This window comes from Oryzias melastigma, linkage group LG7 (assembly GCF_002922805.2).
Source record: "Oryzias melastigma strain HK-1 linkage group LG7, ASM292280v2, whole genome shotgun sequence".
Lineage (NCBI taxonomy): Eukaryota > Metazoa > Chordata > Actinopteri > Beloniformes > Adrianichthyidae > Oryzias > Oryzias melastigma.
Window position 1 is genome coordinate 18,927,737 of NC_050518.1, and position 11,092 is coordinate 18,938,828.

At 39.7% G+C, this 11,092-nt stretch overlaps 2 protein-coding genes across 2 annotated transcripts in view; one reads left to right on the forward strand and one right to left on the reverse strand.

The window, feature by feature from the left end:
* Positions 1-359: 359 nt before the first annotated feature.
* LOC112158622 lies at positions 360-5,014 on the reverse strand. Its single transcript, XM_036213021.1, has 4 exons — positions 5,005-5,014; positions 3,655-3,981; positions 3,247-3,564; positions 360-726 (listed from the first exon to the last, which is right to left on the reverse strand). The coding sequence occupies exons 1-4, from the start codon at positions 5,012-5,014 to the stop codon at positions 584-586; spliced, it is 798 nt and encodes a 265-aa protein (XP_036068914.1). The 3' UTR covers positions 360-583.
* A 3,178-nt stretch (positions 5,015-8,192) lies between these two features.
* Positions 8,193-11,092, forward strand: part of ptpn22 (protein tyrosine phosphatase non-receptor type 22) — a gene marked incomplete at its 3' end in the record, with an annotated part of 240,451 nt that continues 237,551 nt past the window's right edge. Inside the window, 1 exon segment of the mRNA XM_024292681.2 lies at positions 8,193-8,954. Coding sequence (XP_024148449.1) covers positions 8,853-8,954 — 102 coding nt within the window. The 5' untranslated portion in view covers positions 8,193-8,852.

The window sequence follows — 11,092 nt, forward strand, 5'->3', positions numbered from 1 at the left end:
TGAATGTTTCATCTGTAAAATTCTGCTTAGATAAGATTTTCCATCTTTCCTTGGATTTTTTGTACAATAATATAACATTTTACCATTGGTGCCTAAACTTTTGATCCCCACTGTATATACTCATACATATATATATACTTATATACTCATACACATACATGAAATAGCAACAGTATGATGCTGAAATGGATGAAAAGTGTAACTTTTTGTAGATAATTCCATTATTTCTTCTTGTGTGGTTAAAAAAACTCAAAACATGGTATCAGAAGTCAACAATGTTAAACATAACCAAAATGTTTTAACAACCTGCTTTTGTAAAACGTATTTATGCATCTGTTCTGGAATAAAACGTCCTTATTCTTATATTGTTCTGCAGGTTTCTTGTTCTTATACATCTGAGGAATACACACAGAAATATCAGCAGAGATGCAAAAAGACCCCAACGCAGAACTGAGTACCAGAGTTGTAGGCCAGCAGATGCTCTAAAAGAAAAGAAAAAAAAAACAGATAAGAAGTTTTTCTTTTTTGGTTTCCCTCTCACATGTTTCTTCTATCAAAGACAGTACAGATCAAAAGGATAATTTCACCTGCTGAAAAAAAAATCCTCTTCAGTTTGATTGATTTGAGGAAGCTGGTCGATGGTGTTTTGGCAGGTCGTTGGAACTGCAGCCTTTGTCGTCGCCGCTGCTGTGCTCATTCTGTCTGCACAGTCGTAAGTGGGCTGACCTGGAGATAACATGCAAAGACATTCTGAGTGTTATCTACAGCTGGTCAAACACCAGAAAAGAGCTCAAGATTGTTTATGTTAGACCCTCACTGATCATCTACCATCAGTTGTCATTTTAGAGAAGAACATTTGTCCAAAAATGTCACTTAAACAAGAAACTAGAGACTTAAATGCACCTTAAAGGGCTGAATCTATCATATAGTTGTAGCTTGACTGTACATGAGATCTGGACTGAGTGTCTCCTCCTCATGGTGTTCCAAACAGGAAGTACCCGTTGGCTCCAAGAAGCCAAAATCTCAGAGACTCAAAGACTTCTATAAACAGCTATTACTCCATCATTCTATTGGTCAAAATAATAATTCTTGCTCTACTTCATCTTTTTACCACTTTCTTACAAATCCTATTTTTTCTGTGGTGCAAGTTATTCAAGTTATCATCATGTGGTCTCACATGAATCTTCAAAACATTTGTATGACGGATTCTCCAGATGCAGCTTCCAAGTGGTGTTTATTGCAAACAATAAAAAATGGTGAGAAATATTGGAGCCATCCATCTGTACAGTTTGTATCCAGATGGCAGCTCAGACGAGGAAAACAAAGATGTACATGGATCTATTCGTCTACAAGTGGATCAGAATGGAACAAAGCAGGGAGCTCGTGTTTTCTAGGTAACAAATACAGTACAATGGATTTTTTTGGTTTGCTCCTGATTCACAATAATTTGCATTAAAAATGCTAAAAAATATGAGTTTAAGCTTAACTTTCTTCCTGTATGTTCTCCACCATCAGAAAAAACATGCTTAAAATACCAAAAAGTTCATTTCACTTGGAGCAGATCTTCAAATTTCTCCCTCCAAACCTGGCCTAATACATCATCATTTTCTGACACAGTCCCAGACGAAGGAAGTAAAAAGTTGAATCTTAAAAGGGCCGTGCCATGAAAATCAAACTTTTTTAGTGTACTGTTCATTCCTCACTGTAAACAACACCACAGCAGTTTTTGAACCATTCACACCCTTTCTAGCTATTGGTAGGACTTCTTGATATCAGTCATTCCCTTATGGTTTGGTGGTACATCCCATGCAGGGATGCCATCTGTCCTCCAGGATCATGTCCTCTGCTCTCCATTGCCTGAGACATTCACTGAACACACTGTTAATTGGGGTCTTGAGCTTGACATATTCATACATCTTGGACGTTTCATCCTGGATTCCACACTTGCGGCTAGCCAACAGTCCAGGCTGCGCAAAGGTTGGTGTGTCGTGACCTGCAGCCTTGAGCAACTGTTATGTCAACCAGGAGTTGGTGTTTGGCTCCTCTGAAATCTACCGATGCCCTTCTTTGTGTTGCTCATGAATTGATCTCGATATATTTTGGTTCATTGATGTCTGACAGGAGCTTCCATGTTCCATGCCGGTTATTGGCCGGTAGTTGGATGGGACTGCATCCTTTGAGGGATCCTTCTGGATCAGGATCGTTTGCCCTTCCGTTAGTTATTCAGGGTGAGACTAATCTCTCAGCTTCTAGTTCATTTGTGCTGGCAGGCGTTCATGGAGTGTCGTGAGTTTCTTAAGCCAGTAGGTGTGCATCATGTCCAGGCCCGGTGCTGTCCAGTTCTTCATACCTGAGACTCTTTCTTGGATGTCTACCACTGTGATGGTTAGGGAGATTGCTGTGCTCTTTTCTCAGAGAGACCATCCACTAAGCGCTGTTTTATGTCCCATCTCGTTCTCCCACATATACGTATACATATACTGGCACTTGCTTTTTCATTGCACTTCTCTGGGCTTTTGTCGGCTGACTAACTTCTCTCCGGGCTGCCTTAATTTTAGCCTCCAACTGTTGCTTCCATGGTTGACATTGTTTTCTCCCATAGTTACTCTTATAGCCAAGCATCTCTAGGATCACTGCTGCTGAAGTGTAAACCAGTTCATTGGTTTCAGTGATTGCTGTGGTGGGATTTGCTCACCATGATTCATAAACAGTTTCCTGAAGACTTTCAGGTGGTACTCCACTTAACCATTGCACTTGGTGTCGGGGTTGCCTGGTGTTCGTTCTAGACATAATATTGTCTTTCGGGTCAGTTGCTGCCTTGCTCAACGTAATGGTATTGGGGCTGTGTTCCCAAGTCCTGGTAGGGTGTGGTAAAGCCTCCCCTATGACCTGTTTTTTTGTTTCTCTTGTGGTGTTGTATGTGTGTTGTATCTCTTTAATCACAAATTGTGAAAGCAGTTGCCATTTGTGGATGTTGGAACATTAAGCTACTACTGTAGTTGCTTGGGAACTAGCCAAGCGTTAATTTACTTCTCATTCTCTGCCAGTTATATATATATATATATATATATATATATATATATATATATGGCTTAAAAGTGTTTTACTGGCTGAAACTGGTTGAAAAGTTCTCTTTCTATGATGAAGGCACTTCTGTTACATACTCTGAGTCATTTAGTTTTGTATTGTTGTATATGCCAGTGGGCGGCTGCATGACAGTACTGTCATGGCAGCACCTCGTCTTACCTTCAAGACGAACCGCATAAATGCAGTTTGTGTCAGCTGGTTGCAACACCTGCACAGACAGGAAGTCGCTCTTTTCGCTGCTCACATCATTACTGGCAAGGCAGTAATGGCCGCCCTCATTTTTCACTGTGCCACAGTGCAGGGTCAAGTCTGAGGAGGAGGAAAGCGCAATCTCCTTGTTGTGACTATGATAGTACCAGGTGTACTGAACATCTGTTCCGATTGAAAGGCCACAGCGTACGGTCACCGGCTGGCCCCAACATGTGGACCTGTCCTCCAAGGAGTTCAAGGGCCAAACTTTGGGTTTGGAAACTGGAGCTGACAGAAAGAAAATGTTTTTTATTCTGAGATTCAGTAGACAATGGGTGCAAATTCATTTTTAAACCATACTGTCAATAGCGAGGTTACCTTGAGTCACATGTAAAGTGACTGAAACCATGATGTCAGAGTATACTTTGTCAATTCCAACCCAGTACTCTCCGCTGTCGTCAATCTGGAGGTTTGTGACTTTTACAAACACCCTTTTTTGATAATCCACCACATGAGACCTGTGTGTGTATTTAGTTCTGGCAACACCTTCAGAATCAGCCAGGATCTCACAGGAGTCTCTGGACGCCCCCCGGCACCAGTACTTCTTGTTAAAGTAGAAGCTGTTTTCAAATGTGCAGGTGAGGAGGAATTCACCTCCAACATGAGCGATGATTGTTCTTCTGTCACACCTGAGCTGGAGGCTTTCTACAAGAAAAAAGTAATGAAATAAATCATTCAGAGCCAATCTCTAGGTCAATGTATGCATATAGACTTATACATAAAAATATATTTATAAATACAGGTATTTATACATATGGTAAAAATAACAGAGAAGCTCAAGTTGGTTCTCTTAAATTCATATCAATTCTCACAAAAAGAAAGGATGGAAAAACATTTATTTAAAATATAATAAAAGGAAAAGGTTTCTAAAAAAAAGAAAATAAAAATACAAAGTGCCAGTTTTACTGTCACATAGTTTTGTACAAATAAAAATGTTTGTTTCTTGGAAATAATACACAGTTTTAGAAAACCTACATACTTTGGTAAATATTTATTAAACCATTGTTGACTTTTTATGTAAATATATATTTTTTTTTTATTTCAGAACTACAATGTATTAAAACAGGTAAAATATATACATATATAAAACTGATAATACAGTTATAATAAAGCAGAAAATTACAACTTACCACAAAAAAGCAAAATGAAAACGAATGTCTTCATTTTGGTGTGGAAAAACATTCAGAACCCACAGCAGGCTGCAGCAGTGGACTGTGGTTGTTTTGCTTCCTGAGAGGACGGCTATAAGCGCGCTCTCAAATTGAGCTCTGCCCACATGAAACCTTTTTTGGAAATGATGTTTTGCAGCACTGCTGCTTTCACCTTTGTGAGGACCTGCATTTCACAAAAAAACAGTAGAGTTTGGGGCTGTGATTCTACCATCACTAGTGATTCTAATGGCAGCTTTGGAGCTCAAGTTTGAATTGAAATACCCCCAAGGCACAGACACATCTATTAAATATCTAAATTGAGGCTATTTCAAAACTCACGAGTCACAGCTATAGAAATGTATTATGCATCAAATAGACATCAATTCATAGAGGTTTAATGGATATCATGGTTTAGTTCTATAGCAGACAACTTTCCCATCATGCCTCGGGCGTAGTTAACACACTGGTTAGTTTCTACCAATAGTGTTCTGCATAAACAGATTTCCTGCACATTTACCTGGAGACATCTGACCTGTGGATATTTTTAAGTACTTTTGTAAACATTTAATAGATATAAAACAGGAAAACCAAGTCAACCACAATTCCATCATTGTTATTTTGGTGTGCCGCTCTTCTTTTACTATCAAGTATAAACATGACAACATTGGTGTGGAGTCCACTTTTTTTTCCCTAAGTTATACATGTAAATACAGGTCTATACTTTTAGACCTGTATCTAGACACCGTTGTGACCAATAGATTAAACCGTTTACCATAATTTTGTTATATGACAAGTTGAAAATCCAAACAGAAATATATATGTTGGATTTTTTGTTTTAATGCAAATTTATGAGACATTTAACTCCAGGTCCATTTCAATAGAAATGCTTGCCACTTCTTGGAATGAAGAATTTTGTTTTGAGCAGGACGGCCGCACGTTGGTGTAGTGGTTAACTCTTTCACTTTCTTTCTTTCTTTTTTACAGTAAGAGGAACCTGGTTCAAATCACAGCTGGAACCTTTTTGTGTGAAGTTTGCATGTTCTCCACATGCACGTGTGGATTTACTCTCACAGTTCAGTAGCGTGTTTCATAGGTTAACTACTGTCTGCAAACTGTTGTGCGACCCTGTGACAAACTGGTGACTGGATTAAGGTGTAACTCCACCTTCAACAGTTACAGGGCTGGAACCAGCAAACCTGAGACCCCAAAAGAGATTGAGTGGGTTCTAAAGATGGATGAATGTAAAATTGCAGTATTAGTTTTTTTTTTAGTAGTAAATGTTCTTAAAGTAGTACTCTAATAGACATCTAAACATATCCAAAGATTAGATGTCTACAAGTACATGTGTGTTAGACTCTGGGTTTTTTACATTCTATTCCATTTTATCTGTTTATGTGTTTATTATTATGAGGGGCTTATTTATTATATTACTGTGTGTGGGGGCAATAGTTTTTCTTGTATTTTTATGTGTTTTATGTACAGCACTTTGAGCTGTTTCTCTACATGAAAGGTGCTATATATATAAAATTAATTTGAATTTGAATCATCACTTTCTGCCAATCAACAGGCGGCTACAGTGGCTCCACCCCAACCGTTCTGTCCCATATGTACATACATATACAATATATATGTATATATATATATATATATATATATATATATATATATATACACACTGCTCACAAAAATTAAAGGAAAACTTTTTTTATTGGGCCTGGCACGAATTGAATTAAATCTGTCTGATAATGTTCTGGTTGGTTAACCAGCTGAGGGCCTCGTTAATCAATTTCAGCTGTATTGGTGTTCATGGAATTAACAACAGGTGCACTTCAGTGGCAACAATTAGAAAACCCTCCAAACAGGACTGGTGTTACATGTGGAGGTCATTTCAAGTTTCTCCCTCTTGATCTTTTTTGGCTGGTTTTCCACTCGTGCTGATTTTGGCTTGATAATTATCTCTACTGGCAGTATGAGGAGATTCCTTAACCCTACAGAAGTTGAACAGGTTGTCCAACTTCTCCAGGATGGCACATCCACACGTGCTGCAGCAAGAAGGTTTAATGTGTCTCCCAGCACAATCTCCAGAACATGGAGGAGATTTCAGGAGACTGGTGGTTATTCTGGGAGAGCTGGACAGGGCCGTAGAAGGTCCTCAACCCCTCAGCAGGACTGATACCTGCTCCTTTGGCGGAACAGGCTGAGCACGGCTTGTGCCCTACAGAATGACCTCCAGAGGGCCACTGGTGTGAATGTCTCTACCCAAACAATCAGGAACAGACTTCATGAAGGTGGCCTGAGGGCCCCACGTCCTGTAGTGGGCCCTATGCTCACTGCCCAGCACCGTGGAGCTCGACTGGCATTTGCTCAAGAACACCAGAATTGGCAAGTCCTCCACTGGCGCCCTGTACTTTTCACAGACGAGAGCAGGTTCACCCTGAGCACCTGTGATAGACGTGAAAGAGTCTGGAGAAGACAAGGAGAACGTTATGCTGCCTGCAACGTGGTTCAACATGACAGGTTTGGTGGTGGGTCATTGATGGTCTGGGGAAGGACGTCCATGAAGGAACACACAGACCTCTACTGCCTAGGAAATGGTGCTCTGACTGCCATAAGGTATCCAGATGAAATCCTTGAACCCATTGTCAGACCCTACGCTGGTGCAGAAGGTCTTAGTTTCCTCCTAATGCACGACAATGCCTGGCCTCACGTGGCAAGAGTATGCAGGCAGTACCTGGAGGATGAAGGAATTGAAACAAGTGAATGGCCTTCACGATCCCCTGACTAAATCCCAATAGAACATCTCTGTAGATAAATTAACCAAAAACTTTAGCATGTTGCTAAAATATTAGCTAAAATCCAATTTTTTTTTAAAATTACTATAACAGATGAAAACATAGCCCATTAATATATTTAAAGGCTTGTTGGTAATCTTCTTAAAATTTTCATATTTGAAGACTTTCTCATTCATTTCCTATAGGGCAAATTTTGCACAATATTTCAAAAACTATAAAGTTTATGAATACCAAAAATACAAGCAGTAATGTCCTGAAGAAGCTGAATGTTTTGATACCGTGACTGACTGCGGTGAAGTTAGTTTTAGGTTGGATATTCAACAGACATTCGCTCTGTTGATATTTAGGGACTGTCAACAAATCGCAGAACTTTTCTTCAATAGCTCCTAAATTATTAAACCAAATTACTTTAGAATAGTAAAGCTGACTAAAAACTATCGGGAACAGCAGGTTTAGGTTAACTTTCAAGGCTTTTTCTAATTTTAGTCAAATTTTTGGTGTAAATTTTCACATTTTTCTTCAATAGCTTTTAAGTTATTGGACGTAATTGGTTCAAATCACTTTAGAGTAGTAAAGCTGAAAAGTGTGAATGAGTTTTTACAAGCTGAAAAAAGTATAGAAAGGAGCAGGAGAATCACTATAGTCTAAATGCTTATTAAGCATTCACACAATTAAACAGGTCAAATCTTAGGGCACAAATTGCTTTTCTTCTGTCACTAGATGTCACTGTGCTTCAGAAAAAAAGCACACTTGAAGACCTGAACTTCAAAGACAGATTTTTGTGTTGTCTCTGTCAGGAGAATTCTGTTTCTTTAAATAAATAATGTTAAATTCCATTATTTCCACAGATTTACTTTCAGCTTCCTTCTTGCTGTTTAATGAGTTTTTGTTTCAATCTTTAGTAGCAGATTTAACAAGTCTAGACTTGTTAAAAATATGACTAGAAACCGCCGCCTATCTTGTGGTTCTTGGAATTCCTCTTGTTATTTAAAAACCTTCTGGGGAAGCTTTAGTCTGGACGTTGTGCTGACTAGTTTAAACCTAATTAACAGGTATATGGTGATGATCTTCCATGAGCCTTCGTGCAGCTTCTCAGAGGGCCTCTTCTCCCTCTCTGCACTTTTTCCTGACACCGCTCAGGTTTCCTGAATGTTGTCCGACCTGCTGCGCTGCTTTCCCTGCACTCACACTTTGGGCTGGATCAGCTGTTTGGGCCTGTTTGTGAGTTGAAAATGTGTGGCATGTTTTTTTTTGTATTTTTTTTTTTTTAATGTGGGCGTTTCTCCGTCCTGTCTAACACCCATGTGACTATAGGACCCAGTGAGAGGCACGAGGGGGCGCGGCAAGATTTTTAATCTGACCACAGAACCTGTTAGCTGACTCTTGCTTCCTCTAAGACACTTCATGTGTTCCGTCACAAACAGTTCCTTGATGTAGGAGTCACTATAGAGAAGTGCGCAGCAGAAGTGCAACCGCACTCAAGACAGCCATAGATCTTCCCCCTGTGCCATGGAGCTGTGGGACCTGACATGCCTGTGAAAGGGGCTCCGTCCCCAGCAGTGTCGAGTCAGTCATGGAGCATCAGGCCAGGATTTTGAGGGACATCTTGACTCATTTGGAGAGGCAGGAGGCAGCGGGTGAAGAAGACCAGAATGGCATTGGTGGGGAGTTTGCAGTGAGTCCATTTGTTTTTGTTTTTTACAGTTTTTATAGTTTAGCTCTGATTGGAATCAAGACAATCAATCGATCTTGTTTATTCATTTGAATACATAAACAACAGACTTGAAAAGGAAAGCTCAAATTGACAAGTTGTCAGAAATGTGGGGAAGTGCAGAGCACTACATTAGAAGTTCACTAGTCTTTTTTTAATAGTTCCTCTTTACTCTGATGCTTGTTACTGATGGCAATCAACTCATAGGCAAATAGTTTTTAACTCAGCCAGCTACCATGGTGCATGTGACAGCACAGAAGGAAAAAAAAAATCTCCCCTGCAAAGTTTTGAGCCTCGGTTAGATCATCTGTGGTCTGCTGCTATGGTGATCAGAGACATAAAAGTGAACATAGACAGCCCAGTGTGCTTTCACATTAGTCCTACCTCTAACATCTCACAGGAAAGGGTCTTTTGTGTCACTTCCTTTGTATGAAAAAAGCTCGCTGTTGTGTTTGACGCACAGATGGGGAACAGGAGCTTAAGAGAATCCTCTAAATAAAAACGGATGGGGTTTATGTCCTCCTGTCTGGGATGTGCCACAAATTTAAGTGCACTTAGGACAGAGATCTTGTAGAATAGTGTCAACTTCAAAGCCCGTAGGCCAAATCTGACTTTCAAAGCAATGTCACACAGTCAATTTAACTTTAAATGCTAGACTTGATACTTGAACGCTTCTTTGAAGAGTACATTTTTTACAAAACTTGTCAGTTTCGTAACCTGTGCAATGATTCCTGCCACTTTGTGGCCAAAAATATAATGATACTCAAATATTGAAAAAGAAAACAAATTTAAAGTCTGACTCACTTAGCCAAAATAAAGGTAATAGTGTAATTTTCTAGAAAGAATTTGTGGAGAGCAGCAGGAATTTGCCTCTGAATTGTGGACGGGACTGTTGAGGCGGAAGTAAGCCTCTGCTGATTTCCCATCACCTCATTGTTTATGCTCTCTCCTGCTAGCTTACAGCCCCTCACAACCCCAAGCTAACATTAGTGGTGTAACAAAAAGTGGCGAGCAATATCTGAGCTTTCCAGCAGTACAGTCTGGACGCAGCGGGTAGATCAGACGAGGAAAATGAAGATGTTATTGGATCTGTCTGCAAGTGGATGCATCAGAATGTTCCACGCGTTTCATTTTCCAGAGTGTCAGAAACTTTTTTCACAAGGTATTTTTTCATCTGCTCCTGATTCGTGCAGATTTTATTGAAGAAATACTCAGAAATGTAGTTTTATTCCTGAGTTCACTTAAATATGTCTTCTATCATGAGAAAAATGCTACAAGAACATATTAAAAAGACAATTTCTTTGGACTTTAATGAGAAAAGCTAACACAGCTATTACTGTTTTTGCTTGTAAGATGCTGGACCTGAATGGAGGCGTAGGTTTGAATCCCACTTCTGACACCACGTAATGATGCTGGGCCTGATAGAAAACGTTTGGAGATCAGAGTGTCTTAAACTGGGTCTTTATTATTCTTCTCTCTGAGGTTCTGCATTCAGGCAAATAAAACATAACAAAACAGACTAACTCCCCCTAGTGGTCGGAGGACAGCAAACACCATACATCAATCACAAAGCTGAAAAACTTTAGGAGTAAAGAAACACAATACACATTGTAAAACTGAGCACAAAGCGAATATACCAACTTTAGCATAAAAGAAACACAACAAAATGTCCAAAACTTTAAAGAGCGACTGAATTCACAACATATTTAGTAAAATCTTCCCCTAAGATTTAGGAAGAATAAGACGGCTGATATTATTCGTACGTATTTACGTGCGACAAGCACAAAAAGGGATGGAAATGTTGGCCACATGTAATACGTGGAGACAAGATGCACATTGCCCGCACATATGTTAAATGAGTCCCAGGCTAGATTTTATGTTGACCAGAATTATTTAAAGTCTTGTTAGCTGTCACCCTCTTTCTCTGCATTTGATCCATCCCCTGGAGGAGTGGTCAGCTGTAGAAACAGCCGCGCTCAGGAAACATTTGGTGGTTTAACTTTAACCGTAGCCATAACCCTAACCTTTACCCTCCCCCTGGGCCCATGCGGCCAAAGACAAAGTTCAGCGCTGGCCGCAAGTATTTAGAAAATTACGTGCGA